General features: G+C 37.6%; 1 protein-coding gene and 1 pseudogene across 1 annotated transcript in view; both read right to left on the bottom strand.

The window, feature by feature from the left end:
- SPEF2 (sperm flagellar 2) overlaps nucleotides 1-17,693 on the bottom strand; it is a 137,144-nt gene that overhangs the window by 63,849 nt on the left and 55,602 nt on the right. Inside the window, exons 15-20 of the mRNA XM_015593958.2 lie at nucleotides 15,945-16,048; nucleotides 13,077-13,333; nucleotides 9,770-9,878; nucleotides 8,621-8,778; nucleotides 5,527-5,691; nucleotides 1,074-1,148 (exon numbers count right to left, since the gene is read on the bottom strand). Coding sequence (XP_015449444.1) covers nucleotides 1,074-1,148; nucleotides 5,527-5,691; nucleotides 8,621-8,778; nucleotides 9,770-9,878; nucleotides 13,077-13,333; nucleotides 15,945-16,048 — 868 coding nt within the window. The remainder of the gene's footprint in view (nucleotides 1-1,073; nucleotides 1,149-5,526; nucleotides 5,692-8,620; nucleotides 8,779-9,769; nucleotides 9,879-13,076; nucleotides 13,334-15,944; nucleotides 16,049-17,693) is intronic.
- LOC112484695 lies at nucleotides 443-561 on the bottom strand (annotated as a pseudogene).

The following is a 17,693-nucleotide window of genomic DNA, read 5'->3' as shown; positions in this document are numbered from 1 at the left end:
GCGAAATGAAATATCTGGGTTTTTTAAGTGACCTTGTCTAACAGGTTAAGCACATATCTCAAATTTGATGGTAGAGAGTCAGGCTCATGCTGTATCTTAATAGACAGTTATATTATTTACTATTATCATCATTATCATATACCAACTTTACCACTTACTGTGTCACCTGTGGCTATTTAAATTTAATTAAAATTAAACTAAATTTTCAGTTACTTAGTCACAATAGCCTCCTTTCAAGTGTTCAATAGTCAAAAGTGTCTAGTGGCTAGTGTATTGTACAGAACATATTAGAGCATCTCCATCATTGCAGAAAGTTCTATTGGACAGCACTAAGATATATAATTAGAATAATATATTCCTCTGAGAGTTTTTATTTTATTAAAAGCTATTAGTTTTGTAGACCTTTTGCTATTGTTTTTATTTTTATTTTTAATTTTTTTAATGCCTATAGCACCTGGTATTCCTAGGTGGTCTTCCATCCAAGTACTAACCAGGCCCAACCCTGCTTAGCTTCTGAGATCAGACGGGATCGGGCACGTTCAGGGTAGCATGGCTGTAGACCTCACTTAGTATTTCTAATAAGGCTCATTGAATATTGTAGTGGGCATACCATCCCTTCAGAAAATATAATGCCAGGTTATTATTAGTATAATGAAAACCTCACCTCCACTGTTGTGTTATGTCCTAGAGAAAGTTGAGGACTTTTATTCCAAAGTGCTTATCAATGAAAGCAATTCCACGGGGGCCCAAGAAATATGGTCTGATATATAGCTTTCTAATGGCATAGTTTAGCCCAAGGATAAGGCCTATGATATCTATGATGAATGGATGTTCTGTATATTAGATATTCTCTAAATTATTCCTTACAAGCAACACTTGTTTTCAACAGGAACTTTGCTAAGAGCCAGGCTGCAGAAATACAGGTTATATTCTTCGTCAGGGGCTTACGGTTTACAAATGCCTGAGAGAAGTATTCAGCGTACACTACTATGCAAATCTAGCTTTTCACTGAGATGGTTAGAAGGCATGAATTCAGAATTATATATAATCATATCTGTCTTTATATGCTGTACCTTTTCTTTTGAGTGACGTGTCACCTTTCTTCCCTTTTCCTTCCTGAAGAGATTCCTTCTTACCATGCAGGGATTCTAAACAAAATCCAACATATAAATATTATTGGTGATTTTCTTCAATAATCTGGGCTATATGATTTGTAAGCAATCAAATACTATTTCTCACAGATAAACCGTTACATCTGTGAACCGCATAAAATGACTCAGGCCTTCACTGTGAATTAAAATTCATCTGAAGACAGACTATGGTTAGAAATTTCTTGAATGATAGCCTTGATAGTACTATTCTATTCTGTCACAGTAAGTTTAATATCAACATTTCATGGTGGATTTGATTATAAACTCTTTAATGCAACAGAGCTGCAGAATTTTAAGTTAGTCATCAGACCATTTGAAGCATGTGGCTCTATTTGGATTTATTTCAAGTGAATGATCCTTGTACAATAAGACTGGATCTGTAACAAGAATGATGCCAAAACACCTTGAAGAAGAGTTAAATAACCACATTACTTTGATACTGTGCATCCTTGAACTTCTTTTGACCACATACTTGGTTGCCTTCTGACTTTACATATCCATTTTGCGTTGAATGTAACTTGCAATGCAAAGGATAGATTGGGTATATTCATCTTAGATTCCCTGAATTCTAGTTCAAAAATATATTTGAAGGGCGAAAATGGGAAACTGATGACCTTGGAGGTCAATAAGATGTCCCAAATAATAAACCAGTTCCTTGAAAAATTTCACTACTTCTTGCATTATTCACTAAACAGTTTCAATCATTTTCCTTCCTTTGTCCTGAGCTACATTTTTTGTTGTTGTTGTTGTTGTTTAGCAGATGGACGAATATATGAGACAATATAAATGCCTGTGATGGAGAGACCCTATCTGAACTATTCTTGTATTTAAAATTGATAGTTATAAGAAAGTGTAAAAGATGCATAGTACATATCCTTACATTTAAATATATCTGACAAAATTCCATAGAAATAAGATAAGTGCAAGACGTAGAGAAGGATTAACTTTAAAACTTTAACTTCTAGAAAGAAAACATCCAAATAGTTGACCACCAAACACATAAATAAACAAATAACCAAACATTTGAATGCATTGCTTTAAAAAAAATAAACTTAATAATAATAATATTAAAAGTCTAGATAAGCTGCTAGTTCCTTTCATAACAATATACTGGGTAACCAATAACTTAACTAGCTCTAAACTTAAGCACAAGGCAACCAAGAAAAGAAGATAAAAATAGAGATATCTAAGATACTGAATTTATAATGTATCGAGGGCAAGTCTAATTTCTGCTGGGAGCAGCATGTACTTGGCCGGCTTTTATTTTCAATCAGTTACAAAATATATTCTGACATTTGGAAGTGGATTTGATCCTGAATTCTTTAGAACATAACTGTGAAGTTTTGCAAATTTAATCCCAAGTGTATTTGAAACAGAGATAAAATGCAGAATCATGTACAATGTAGAACTATATTTGGACAAAATGACTGTTAATACTCAGTGTCCTATGCCTCCTTTTTTACCTCATTTCCGTAATTCTTTTTTTTTTTTAGTAAATAATTCCTCTTTTCTTTTCCCCTAAAGGAGATTGTAATTGGGTGTTTGAGCTGGGCATGTTCAAAGGCCTTGGGCTTTCAGTTCTAAAATGTTCTCTTTTGAAAAATTTGTAAGTATTTATATACAAATAAACAAATGTGCTGGAAATTGCCCTCCCTAAACTCGTTTATCCAAGCTTCCCTGAACTGTAGAGGCAGCACAGCCTGTTTCAATGCCCCATCAATGCTCCAAAGCACTGAGATCTTCCAATATGCATCCCTGTTGGAAAGCAGTAATCGGGCCTCTGGGGATTGACACTGCCATGCATTTTTTCCACTTGAAATTATTTATTTATTTCTGTACTTATTTATTTATTTATACGTCATATGTATATTGAATTGTGTGTTCCCCACCCAAAGTTAAATTTTCTTCTGTCACCAAAAATTGTACCCCCTTAACCCTTATTCAACTCCCCATTTCCCCCTTTCCTCTGGTAACCACTAACCCACTGTTCGTGTCCATGAATCTCTGTTTGTCATTTTTTTTGTTGCTTTCAATTTTATATCCCACATACGAGTGAAATCATATGGTTCTCAACTTTTTCTGTCTGACTTATTTTGCTTAGCATGGTAATCTCGAGATCCATCCATATTGTCACAAATGACAGTATTTCATCTTTTCTCATGGCTGAGTAATATTCCATTGTATGTATGTACCACAGCTTCTTTATCCAATCATCTATTGAAGGACATTTTGGTTATTTCCATGTCTTGGCCACTGTGAATAATGCTGCTATGAACATCGGATGCATATATCTTTGTGGATGTTTTCAAGTTTTTTGGATAAATACCCAGAAGAGGGATTCCTGGGTCATATAGTAATTCTTTCTTAGTTTTTTGAAAAACCTCCATACTGTTTTCCATAGTGGCTATACATTCCTATCAGTTGTGTTTGAGGGTTCCTTTTCTCCCACAACCTCTCCAACACTTGTTATTATTTGTCCTGTTGACGATAGCCTTTCTAACAGGTGGGAGGTGGTACCTCATTGTAGTTTTGATTTGAGTTTCCCTAATAGCTAGTGAAGTTGAGCATCTTTTCATATGTCTGTTGTCAGCTTGTAGGTCTTCTTGGGAGAAGTGTCTGTTCGGGTTCTCCACTTGTTTTTTAATTGGCTTGCTTGTTTTTTGTTGTTGTTGTTGTTGTTGAGTTGTATGAGTTTCTTATATATTTTGGATATTAGGCCCTTATCGAAGGTGTTGTTTGCAAATATCTTCTCCCATTTGGATGGTTGCCTCTTTGTCTGTTGAGGATTTCTTTTGCTGTGCAGAAGCTTTTAAATTTGATATAGTCTCCTTCCACACATTTTTAAAAATCCTGCCCTTGGTGGAAAAAAAAAAGACAGATACAACCACTTTTTGAAGCAACAATAGCTTTATTATTCCTCCAGTGCACAGTATTCAAAAACACAATTTTACATTCACAAGAAAACTTCAGAAACTTAAAGACTGAACTGTGTTACAACCAGAAACACCAGAGATTGGTTTGAAGGGATGGCCTGGGTACAAAGATGCCCCTAATTGAGAGCAGGCGAGGGGAAGAAGTGAGGAGAGAGCCGCGGCCACAGGTTAAAGGCCGGTTTTGGATAACGGCAGGCTCACTTGATATAAAATATAGAATCATGTACAATGTAGAACTATATTTGGACAAAATGACTGTTAGTACTCAGTCGTTCCTAGCTCTAAAAGTCATTTTAAAGACTTCCATTTTTCCTCCAGACCTCTGAATTGTTTTTTTTTTTTTTTTAAACTCCTAGTGAGGTCATGGGAAAGGGTGTATATTTAATTCGCGGCTTTGTGTTCTATTGGTCACCTGATAAGACGAGTATTTCTTTAGAGTTTGTGAATTTTGCCTTTTGGTAAGCCCCATTTTATTGGATGGAATACAATGGTCTTTAATAGACCATAACATATGTTACTAACAAATTTATTTGCCTAATATACATAAATAAATGTTAAAATATTCAGACCCGTCTCAAATCTCCATGAAGCAGGAAGATAATGAAGTTTAGAAATAGGATCATGACACAATACCAAGAATACCTGGGTAGACTCGTGTAACTGCACAGCCAGCCTCTTATTAAGCTGCAACAAGAAACTAGAGCCACGTTTCGTTTCGTATACACAGCACAAAACCTGAAAATGACATTCTACCAATATCACACATTTCAACAATTAAGCACTTTACTTTTGTCTTTACTTTCACTTCTACTGCTTAACTTAATGGTTAAGAATCTAGAAAGAACTTAAGCTAAAAAATATTCTCTATACAAGCTCTTTATCCATACATATTATATATCATAAATATATGGTTATCAAGATGTCAGGTTTCTGTCCTTGTATAATAACATAGCACTGAAGTTTAGTTACATGTGCATTCTAGTCTCTGATGAGTGCTGTTGATTTGTTCCCTTATTCATGGGGACAACTGGCTATGCTAACTCATTTTCTTAAGATGTTCTCACTCTACATAAAGCTCTACAGTTCAGCAAACAGATAAATCATGCTTGAAATCGTTCTCTTGATCTGCTCTACACATTCTTTCTGGTTATTCCCTGTGTCTTTCCTCTTCTCATCTGTGGTCTTATTCTAATCAGTAGATCTGAGTGTGAGGACTTCACAGATTCCCCCTACACAGTAAAGTACCTGGGCTTTGTGACAGCCATGCTTTTAGCTACTAAGGACTTTTCTACTTTCACCTGAATGTAGACCTTGGTTTCATATGATTGAGGCTGCTCAAAGTCTGTATCTAGATACATGGACTGCTACTATATTTTATAATGATTTTCTGAGTGAAAATAAGAAACTGACAAACAGGATTTATAAATTATTCTGTCAATCACCTGCTGGTGGTTTTCCTTTTGCAGTAGGAGATTTTGAGTGTTCACGCTGAGGATGGGTTTCCTTCTCTTTTTCTGGTTCAGGAAGGGGAGGGGTAGGGGGAGGAGGCTCAGCCATGGAAACTTCTTCTTTTTTCTCAGCTTCCTTTTCTTCTAATTTCTTTTTAACTTTAAAAGGATGATAAGAAAGAATTTTTATTAGGGACTTCACACACCATTTCACTTGAGCTAAAATAAACTACCTAAATTAATATAAATTGTTTTTATTAATTTAAGGCTAAATTCATGTTTTAGGGTTCTACTTTAAGTTATCCGATCCTTAAGAGTTTGAGCCTCTCTGGTTAGTAAGAAATGCCATTCCCCTTGCTTCTGATGGTGGTGGGGATGGTGATGGGGATGGTGTATGTGTGAGTCTGTGTGTGCGTGAGTCTGTGTGTGTGTGAGTCTGTGTGTCTGTGTGCATGTAGCACACAGACAAGCTTGTTGAGGGGGCACCAAATGTAAAAGCAGCAACTTAGAAGTAGCTAATATAGTGGAATAGAAAAACAAAGGATTATTTCAAAATTCCCAATGGAAAAACAAGGTGAAAAAATGTAAAGAAAAGGTGAAGAGCAATGTGATAGAAGAGGTAGGGTTGGGTTGGTGCCGAAATATTATGGGAAAGAAATGTACATCACCAATTTGAATGAATAATTAGATGTAAAGCACTTGTACTAATACACAGTTGTTTTAACCATTCATTCATGTCACAACTATTTATTGATCCTGAATTGTGCCACAACAATGAAGTAAGACTATTACTACTAGTAGTACTTCATTGTACTACCACTGCTACTACTACTAATAATACAAACAACAGTAAGCACATTTCTGGTTGCCAGAGATACAACAGTAAAACAAAAAAGAGAAAAAACACTGAAGCTTGTAGTCCAGTGGTGGGAGGCAAACCACTGAACATGATGAATTAAGTTAATTTAAAAAAGGTATTGGAAGATGGTAAGTGCTATAGGGAAAATAAATAGAACGGAGTACAGGGGATCAGGAGTGCCGTGTGGTGACTGAGTAGGATAGGATCACTGAGGAGGTAGTGTTTGAGCAAAGACTTGAAGAAAGTCAAGGAGTGATCCTTGTGGAAATCTGATGGAAGAGTGTTTCAGGCAGAGGAGACAGTTAGCCCAGGGCCTTAAGGGACAAGGCATGGCTAGTTTGTATTTTTCCAGGTTTCTGTTATTGTTAAGACCCTTTGCCTCTCATGATACGAGTTCACCTTTCCTAGCACACTGCCCTGCCTTTCCTGATCTTCATGCCCTCCATGCTGGAAATGTCTACAACTGTACTGAGTGAACCACTGGCAATGAATCCCTACACTCTTCTATGGCTATTTCTTTTTATACACCTTTCTTTTGCCCTTAGATTATTCTTTTCAATTCAGCAGAAGTTTCATTCTATTAGATGTTTCTCAAAGTGGAAATTAACTTTTTTTTTTGGATTATAAAGTAATACATAATTATTGTTTTCAAAAATCCAACAATTTAGACAAATAAGTAGAATAGGAAATTGCCTATTAAGTAAGTCTCCTTGCCCTTCTCCTTCCCCTGTCATCAAGTACTGCACAGACCGCCAGATTCTTTTCTGTGTGTGTGTATGTGTGTCTGTATATATATTTAACACATAGTTCAAAGTGTGTCTACACTTTTAAAAACAAAAACTTGACTATTTTATATATAACCTACTTTTACCTACTTAACATTATATTATGGTCATTTTTTTTTTTTTCACATCAGAGTATACATGAGCGTACCACATTTTTATTATTATTATTATTATTTGAGTTAGGGTGTTTGTTAATACAGAGTACTAAGCAGGTAAATGTTTATTGTTTTAATGTTAAAATATTTGTTAAGTAATGAACTGACTGGATGTAACTCTAAGTGACAGCTGAGTCTGTTAATGTGATCAGTGATTAGAATGTGAAGATCTTTAGGAAAATGTTTAAATGAGCCCGAGAGCTGGGAAAAACACATTGATTCTAACCTATAGATGTTGGAAGCTACAGCTTAGAATCTGTTTGGTGTTGCCTCCCAACCAAGACTGTAGGATTCCTGTGGGCGCTTCCTTCTGTCTCTCAGCCTAATTTTATAACACTGAAGTAACACGTTAAGCATCTTAAATAATATATGGATTGGTTTTTACTTTGTTTCTGAAAAGTAGACTCTTAGATTTAGGAGCTTATCTTTCTAAATATGATCTCCTAGATCCTCATGACTTGTGGCTTATACCTATGTGTTATTTTGGTGTCACTTAACTGATACATTGTGGCAGTTAGGTCACAAATCTAGTGATGGAGACAGCTTGCTGCGAAGGCAATTTTAGAATCCTTGTGATCATCGACCATTTTTTCTTATACTAAGAAATTGCAGTTGCCCATATAATTAGGGGCGATTGATTTAAAAAAAAGGGGAAATATTTATTTCTCGAATCATTTCTCAAGGGCAAAATTACAATTGCAATCGGTCATTGGCAGAGTATGAACTTCAGAGCTCTTTCACTAAGAAATCCCAACAATACTGCAAAAAGTTAATAGGCAATGACTATTGGTTAGATGAAGAAGGAAGTAGGTCAGGATGGTTCAATTTGAGTGGGACATATCCCAGAAGCAGGCTTGCAAATAACTAGTTAATAATCAGTAGATTCATACCAATGCAGGAAGATTGGGGGAAATAAACAGCCTAGCATTTCTATTCTAAAAGGAGAATTCACTTGCTGTTTGCTTATAAGGCTGGAATTCACAGATCAAAATATTTATTTACCCTTCTCTATGACATCCTTAATTTTAACTCTGCTATTTTTTTTTTACATGAAAACAATGCTTTCAGCTAGATGACCTCTTTTGATTAAGTTAAATTAAAACAAGGATAAATCTTTTATTTAGAAACATTTGCAGCAGAAAGCTAAAATCAGTAGTAGAAGACGCTTATAGATACTATGATCCAAATAGAAGAGAGAACTTTGCAAAAACACTTTCACTTCCTCCTAAATTCATTAAATCTGCACATTTTAGTTACATAAGCTCAACATCATAAAGAAATGTAATTACCTTTATTTTCCTTTTTCATTATTTCAGTCATAAATATTTCTTTTACTTTCTGGCATAAAGACTCTTGATCTACTTCAGCATTGACTTTTATCAAAATATCTTCTGGTTCTGTAAACCATTTTTCCAATAAAGGCCAGTTGTCCAAGAAACCTATAATTCTACAAAATCAAAATATTATATAAATATCACATGCTGATTTAAATATTTAAGTAATATTAAGCATGACTTATCTGACAATGAAAATATATGCTGCCAATTAGGTTAAATCTGTAAGAGTAACTTTAAGGGATCTATAGGCAATGGAAGAATATTTGCTTTAAGAAAAAAATAATGCCATCAAGCTATATTTTTTAAGATATATGAAAGAGTAAAAGAGGATTTGAAAATGGCATTTCAGAAAACTTTTAGTGTAGATTCAGTTCTCTAAGAGAAAATCTAAGGAAACATCACCTATGCTCATAGAAGAACTGAAAACATTTTTGATGGCAGCTGCAGCCTGAGCCGCCCAGATTATCTATCTTTTTCTTAGAGATAGAAATTGAAGAGATCTTTGAATAGGTGTAGATGGTTCAGACTTATTTGCTTTACTCAAATATATTCTTGGAATAATTCTTAAAACTTTCCTGTCTTCCCTGAGAGATAACAGGCTTAATGTAGCTCAAATAACTCTTCCCTGGCTTCCTCCATATTTTTAGACTAATCAAGGTTTTATACAATTGTCTAACTTTTCTTTTCCAATGAGCAAATTGCACACAACCAAAAGAATAGTTTTTTTAAGCTTAACTTCATTTTAGCAAAACAGAAGTTGTTTTAGAACTATATTTTGTAGTATGATGCCTGGCTCTTTGAAATTCCATGATCTTCATTGGCATTTGCAGAAGGAGGGCTGAATTCGGATTTCACATAATGAAACTGTAAACTCATGTAACCACAAAGGGAAGCACTGCCTGATTTAATTCTTTCCTTCTCAGATTATGATGACCTGTGCTATGAAAGCAAGCACATAATATTTTACTTTATACCAAAGCTGGTCAGTTTTGTAAAAAACTGAATGTTAGGAAATATATCTTATTCCTAGATCTGATGATTCCAAAGTGATTGTTAGTCTGTACAAAGGACAAGAAGCAGGACATTGAATTTTAAACTGACCTATGCTGTATCTGGTCTCTTAAATTCTGGTCCTCATCCACATCTTGGCTTGAGGCGGCTACACGTTGACAGATAGCTTTATGAGGAGTTTCCGTTGAAAATGTGTCAGCTATAATATGAAAATTACTTAATTAGATAATTTGCAAAAACAGTCACAGTTGCAGAAGCACTGTTAAAATGCACTGATGCAAGAAACTCAAAGAGATATGGTTCAGCCTTTGGTTCCAAATTACTTAGAATGTTTATTAAGATATTGAAAAAGCATAGTTTTGGGATCAAAATTTAAATTTTCTTTGGAAATTGGAGAAAATGAAGTAAAATACAACATTAAGTAGGAGTTGAAGTTTCAATGTAGAGGAACTCAGGATTAATTATGAATAGATGAGAATTAAAAAATAATAGGTCATCATGAATAAGAAACGAGTAAACAATTAGAAAATCACTACTGGGGTGAACATGAAGTCAAATATGCATAAAATTATTTGTCAATATTATTGTTACAATACATTAAAGTCATTTATCTTCCTTTCTAGACTTCATTATTTGATCTTTCTCTGTAGAATAAATACAAAGAAATAGACCCCAAGAGACCAAAAACAATAACCAAAACAATTTCAGCAGCTCTGACTAAGTCTTATTCAGGATTAGTGGTATGAAGTCCAGAATACTCATGAACTTAGAATAAATGGAAAATCATAATAAGAAAACAATGTCTAGAACTAGATTTTAAAAAATTAGAATTACTCAGTCAATGAAAAAGAACATCGAAGAGTAAATGACTCGTGTTCAGGAAAATGAAAGACCCTCACGGGATATAGCAAACAATTCTTCTATATTCATGCCAAAAAAAAAAAGTAAATGGATTTAGAATACAGAATAATGCTTTTAGGCTATTTATAAAACTCAGAGATAGCTGACATCAGAATGGGTGATTGAAGAAAATCATGGGAGCTCTTCTCAGGAGAGGCACATTCTCACGGTCACTTTCTCCTCCTATTTGTCAAGGGCTTCGGCGCATGGATAAGCATTCCTCTCTTCCTGACCCCGCCCAGGCATTGGTCCCTTCCCTTTCTCTCCCCTTCCAGCACTCACTACTGCGGCCGCATCCTGGATTTTGTGGTCACTTTGAATGGCTTCATCCTGCAAACTAAGTGACTTATACTCTTATTCTTTGTCTATCCGGCACTCCTATAGAGCTGATAAATCTCTCTAACATCATCTAGTTCCTAAATATCCTTTTCTCCAGGTAACCAGCATTATCCTGACTTCATTTTGTTTTATGACAAATCTGAATTGCATGATTGGACATTTCAAGTTCTCCCCCTCACTTAATAACTTCAATTTCTGTGACTTAGACAATATTCATCTCCCTTTCCAAGGCTTACGCTTACACTGGTAGACATCTTTGAAGAAAAATACACAACTCTGTGACTTGTAACCTCACTAATGGAGAGCTAGAGTGAGAGTAAGCACTAAACAAATAAATACCGTTGCCATGGCTCTTTCTTTCAGAGACAAATCTCTTGAGAGTTATCTCCACCCACACTCTCTGCCTCCTCACCTCCCATTCATGCCTCAAGCCCGGGTACTCCATTCTTCCCAACTCCTTTGAAAGAACTCTCATTCTGGGCACCAAAATGTCAAGGCCAGCGAATGTGTTTCAGTCCTTACCTTATTCTATTTCTCTATTGCATTTATAGGTAAAATCTGGCACAGGATTCTTAAATACTTTTATGATGCCATTTTTATATTCACAAAAAAAAAGAAACTTGTGAGGTAAGATTGAAATTCTATAATAGGTCCCAAATTGCAGAGTTCATAAATGGCAGAGATTTGATTCCAGCCAATCTGACTCCAGGCTCTAGACTTTTTAATTTTTAAGGTGTTTATTAAATTATACCTGCCAAAAAGAATGCATATACAAATATACAGCTCAAAGACCTCACAATCTAAAAATAGCACCCAGATCAAGAAATAAACATTCAGACCTGGAAGCTTCCTCTTCTTTCTTTCCAGTCACTATTAGTCACAAAGGTTAAGTATCCAGGGCTTGCACTCAAAATCTCTCTGTACCTCTCACTATACTATGAATAGAGTTGCTCTTTCCCACACTGACTGATGGCCTGAGGCACAGGCTGGGAACCCAGGTGTCCTCTACTCTTCCATTCTGACATGCTCTTACTCCTACATTGGCTGTTCCCTTCCTTAGGTCTCCCTGGTCTCCTGCCTGTTGGCTTTGAGTCTGGTCCAGTCCTCTCTGCCTAGCCCTGTCTGGACCAATATTCAGCCTTCGAGCCCACTTGGCTTTGGCTGTAGGCTGCTTCTCTGCAATGCTGTCTTCAGGTTCCTCCAAGGACCCCAAGCACTGAAGGACAGCATGCTGCCCCTGACCCTAGCAACTGGGCTCCCCCACCATAACCCTGGCCTCAGGACCCCAGACCCCACTGGTCTGGGAGAGGGTAATATAACACTCTCATTTTGAAAATCTGTCCTCCCTTTGCTGATAAGATGCTGCTCTCCCTGGCTTTCTTTCTTTTTCTAGCTGCTGCTTCTAAACACCTTCTTCCTTTGTTCTCCCCATTAAATTCTCATGTTTTCTTGGGCATCATCCTGGATTTCTTTTAAAATATAATTTTCTTTCTAGATGATTTCTCCTACCCTCAAATCCTTACCTTTAGGGCACGCTTCCTTCCTGACACCTAGACCTATTTATAGTACTGTTCTCTAATATCTTAGCTTAAAAGTCCCACAGGCACTTTGAGCTCAACCTGCCCCTAAAGGACTCGATGTGTTTCTTTCCATATTCTCTAAGCGAATGGTATCAACTCCACCATGTGAGGACTTCAGCCAACTGATACCTGCTTCTCAGAGTTAACACACAATTCAAGGGAATAATGTTACCAGATCCTTGCTTGCAGCACAGATATGGTTTATGACCTTCGCTAGGTGACCCATCAAGGTGTACCAGACAGTTCAAAGAAGCACCTCCATGCATGCAAGTCTCATAAAGTGCAGCACTGTGCCGGGGAGCTGCCCATTTGATGGGAGGGTTCAGTGAGATCTTTGCAAGTTGGCCTGGACGTTTCCACTTGTTCCAGTGTTGGCCTGCCGTGCTGAGCAGTGGCAGTCAAAGCTGGAGGCAACTGTGCTCTGCTAGATAATTCTTTGGAAGGCTAAAAAGGAATCTTTATTATCTACTTATAATTGGGAAAATTCACAGATTCGGTCAAGGAACAAATAAACAAAGGGCTTTGACTTGTAAACAAAAATATCAAAACGAAAAAGAGAAAAGAGCTGTCCAGCTTACCCATGGTGTCAATCACGCGACCCAGTGAAGAATTATCTGAAATATCTAATAACATGACAAAATCAAACACAGCAGGAGGAAGAGGCACTGCTTTGGCAGCCGAAGGATCAACAGCCAACGTGGATATCTGTGCTTTCTTTTCCTCCAGTTCTACGGGGCTTCTGTCGCAGCCTGTGAGAGCTTCCTCCAGAAGCTTTGCTTGGTTTAATGTCATTGGAAAACCATCGAGGATCCAGCTTTGATCCACAGGTATCTGACTGAGTTGAAAATGGACAAATCATTAACGTTTTGATAGACACAAGTAGTTTTGGAAATAATGCAATGAATCCTGCCTTTATCTTTCTTTAAATTCCACGATAATCTCTTTCCACATAAATTTTATTACTTGAGAGCTAAAATTAGGTTGACTAATGCACCACAATTATTCCCTTTGTTACAATCCTTCTGTGGCTGCCTCCTGCCCTCCAAGTCTACTCAGGAGGACACAACGTGCTATTTTAAACTAACTGGACACGACTTATTTACCTATTGCATCTTTTCTCTCACGACTTTGAACCACTTACTTCAAACAAACTGATCTTTGCACTCTTAAATGAGCATGAATTGCATTCTCTAGCTTGTGTGTTCATAGGTAGTTTCTCTTTTGGACCCGTTTCCTCATCTATACTCTACACATTGTGGGATAACATACTTCACAGGGTGGTTGTGAGGATGAATTGAAATGATGCATTTTAAGAACCCAGCACAGAGCTTAGCACATGGTGGATATTCACATCGCTCACCTGGAGAACCCTTCTCATGCCATCCAGTGCATGATCGGAATGCCTCTGGCTCTCATTCACTTCACCATACAACTGCTACTTACTTTATTTCTCAACTTAGAAAAATTCAAGTGAGTCTTATTTATCTCAATTAAATTCTGATTTGCTGTAGGGTAAGGACCATTTCTTGGGGGTTTTGCCCTCAGTGCAGCATCCTCTACAGAGAATGGGTGCTCTGAGGATTATTATTTTAGTTCTTTAAATTGGAAAACAATGTGAAAAGGGCATACACTTCAGCTTTGCTAGTCTGAACCCCTAAATGATGCAAAATTGAGATTCTGGTGTTTGGATTAAAAGTTGAGATTTTGTTTCTTTCTCCACTGGAACTCATATTAAACAACAGAATCCCCTTTCTAAAGGTTTACAAGTCTGCTGTGGTGCCTGCATGTGATCCTTCCGACACATGGCAAGGAAGGAGGGGAAAAACTGAACTTCAGAGAGGTTTCATTACTTGTTGCAAAACTGCACATGACCCCAAATCCAGTGATGCTTGCACAGTTTCAGGCTGTATTCACATCACTGCCTCTACTTCCCCCACTGAGCTATAAAGAGCAAGACAAGACTACAGTTCTGCTTTTATAAGTTTTCCAGAGCTTGGGAAAGTCTTCTGCATTAGAAAGGATTTGTTGGTTCGCAGGCCTAAGATGGAGAAGTTTCTTGAGCACCTCGCCAGGGCTGGGTGACCTCTTCTCCCACCACAGTCGGAGGAGCTGCTTCAGAGCAAGGAGGAGATCAGGGTCATACTTGTTCAGCTGTAGTGTGAGGACACCAGGCGATGGGGAGTGACGAGGCCTGGGGTGTGGCCCCGGCTACGCTACGGACGTGACTGGATTGCCAGACTGAGCTCCCATGGGCCTTTCTTTCCTCATTGAAAAAGGATGGATTTGGACTAGATGAAAGGACTCCACATGGATGACAGCCCTCTGAAGGTGCTTTGGGGAAATGGGATGGTGGTGGGAGGGTAGTGAAGTTCTGAGGTGATGAGTAGGCTCCAGCTCCACTGATACCACAGCCGAAATCTGTTGTAGAGCTGATGTTTTTCATATTCAATCTTTTTTTGAACAAGACGCCCCATGGGTAAAACATATGTTATGCCAATTCGGAGAAATGTTACAACTAGGAGAACAAGATCCCTTCCAGCTCAGCGATGTGTTCAAGGAGCAAACATTCGAAGACACATCACGACTGAGAGGCAACTTAAATCTTTAATGAGGTCTCAAGAAAACACTAAAGGGTAAGTCCATTCCAGATGCATCATGAGATTTCCTTAGAACCTCCTCTCCTCCCCTCTTTGGCCTCACTGTTTCAACACCACAGAGCACAGCTGCCCTAATCCTATTCCTCACCCACTCCCACTCCAAGCTCCCCCAAACTCTCCCACGGCAGCCTTGACTCTTTTTCCCATTCTGCCACGCCTCATCTCTTCATTATATGGATCGACTGAGCCTCTAATGGCTTCTTTTAATTTCTCCTTTTTCTGTATTACAAAGGAGGGCCAAGGAGAATCCTTCATCCTTAGAAAGGAAGAAGAGAGAGATTACGAATAGCCTATTTTGACATTTTCTTTATTTCCCATCACTTATCACCTCTGTGCTATGCACATAAATTACTTCTTGCCTATGCAACTCTACTTTCTCACTGCCTTTAGACCCATCACTGTCCAACCTTTGCATCCCTGGGTTCACTCCCTCTTCCTGAAACACAAAACGAGAAAGTACGTTGGCCTGTGAACACACAGTTAGGGTCTCTCCCACCATAACCTGCCCCTTGGCTTTTCCAAGCAGGTTCTGATTTCTCCTTGAATTCCCCACATGGAATAGAAATTGACCTGCATTCACACCTGAGTGAAAAAAGTCAGGGATGGTAAAGGGGGAAGCAAAATATAGGCATGTAAATCACAAACTATATCTTGATCATGCTGTATGTTTTCTTATATAGATAAGTAGTATTCATTAGACATTAAAAATAAAAATATTCCTATGTTATTCTGTACATACCTCTATCTGATAGAGGACATAGTAAATAGATTCAAAAGAAGAACACATACTTAATAGCGTTCACCATGATGCTAACTAGCAACGTGTCAGGAATGCTCTTTCCTTTCTTCAGTAACTTTTCTGATTTTGCACCAAGCCGAGCACGCACAGTGAGCTGCGAAAATAAGCAATGAATGGTAGAGTACAGCTAATTTAAAAGCCAGGTTCTAAATATTTGGAGGGGGAAAAAAAAAAAAACAAACATTAAATGGTCATGCTCTCTGGTGAAGACACTGATCGTTTGTCACAATTCTGGAGTCAGGCAAGCATTTAAGGAAACCGTGTATGCAGATTTTGAGGTTCCTTCTCTGTGGGTTCCCTCTCTTCCGAGATCTTTAGTTTTCAGCTGTCCTGGCATCCTCTAATACCTTAGATAAAAAAGATGGAGGCTTTCTGCTTGAGATCTAGCAATTCAGCGCCATGCAGATGGGGCATGCCTCTAGGGTAACCTGTAAAAGCATGGCTCCTGCCCAGTGATGCTTCATTCAACAGTCACTCAGATCCCATAGATATTCTGCCTGGTTTTTGTTGCTTGTTTGCTGCTTTGCTTTTTTTTGCTCCCTGCTTTTGGTCCCCAGATAGTAAGCTTTTCTATTTTGTCCAGCGTTAAAACGTTCTCTGTAGAAGGGCTAGTCCAACAAAGGTGCCCTCCCTGCATGGACAGGAACGTCTCTAGCGCCTATTCTTAACTCAGCTACCAGAGCTGAGCCTTTTATAAGTTAAATGACATTACATCGCTACTCAAAACCCTGCAAGGATTTCCCCTTTTACTCCAAATGTCCCAATCATTGGCTCTAAGGCCCCGGCTGACCTGGCTCTTTTCCTTTCCTGTGCTCCTCGCTAAGCTTACCCCTTACTCCTCTGTCCCCTGCTGTGGCCGAGCACCTCTCTGCCTTGTGGTTGTCATCCAGCTCCTCTCGCCACCTGAAGTGTTTTCTCAGATCCACTTGGCAGACTCTCTCGATCTGCTTTCCATCTTCTTAAATCTCGCTTTCTCAAGAAGGCCTACTCCATGTAAGTCACCAAACTTCCCTCTTTCCCATGGCCCGACCCCCTGAACACCCTTATTCTGGTCTAAGGCACTTCTTCTATTCTCCTGGCATCATCATCACCTAATAGATGATTTAATTTATTTAATTATGTGATTATGGTTTATCATCTGTCTTCCTCTTTTAAAACGTAAACTTCATAAGGTCCAGGAACCCTGTCTTTTTTATTCGGTGATATATCTCAACTCATTACCACAGTGTATAGAACAAAGTATGCCCTTTGAATTGAAATGAATATGAAATTTGGGCATTTGGTAACTCAATATATGTAAATATAAAAAATAAACTTAGCTTTCCTGTTAATTTGTATTTCAAATATACAGACTAAAAATTATAAGGCCGCCTTCATCACTTTCTCTAAACCCATTTCCCTCTCCATCAGTCATTATGCTTATAATTTGGTATATATCTTTCCAAATTTTTTTCTATCTGTAAACAGTTTTGAAATCTAAAATATTACAAAATTGTTTGTCATGATGAAATACATAATAAAAGTAATCAAATGTAATAAAAATAAAGTAAATAAAATGCTACTTAATTAATATTCTAGTTGATGACAAAATAGAATATTATCTATTTGATGACAAAAAATGTTTCCATTTATAGTAAAGCAACACTGTATATGGAAATATCAGTTTCCACTGAAATGACAATGATAAATATGCAGGATATTAATAACATATTCTGCAGAGTCACCAAAGGGCTAAGGAT

The sequence above is a fragment of the Pteropus alecto genome, unplaced genomic scaffold (assembly GCF_000325575.1).
Source record: "Pteropus alecto unplaced genomic scaffold, ASM32557v1 scaffold127, whole genome shotgun sequence".
NCBI lineage: Eukaryota > Metazoa > Chordata > Mammalia > Chiroptera > Pteropodidae > Pteropus > Pteropus alecto.
This window is presented reverse-complemented; position numbering and strand designations above follow the sequence as displayed.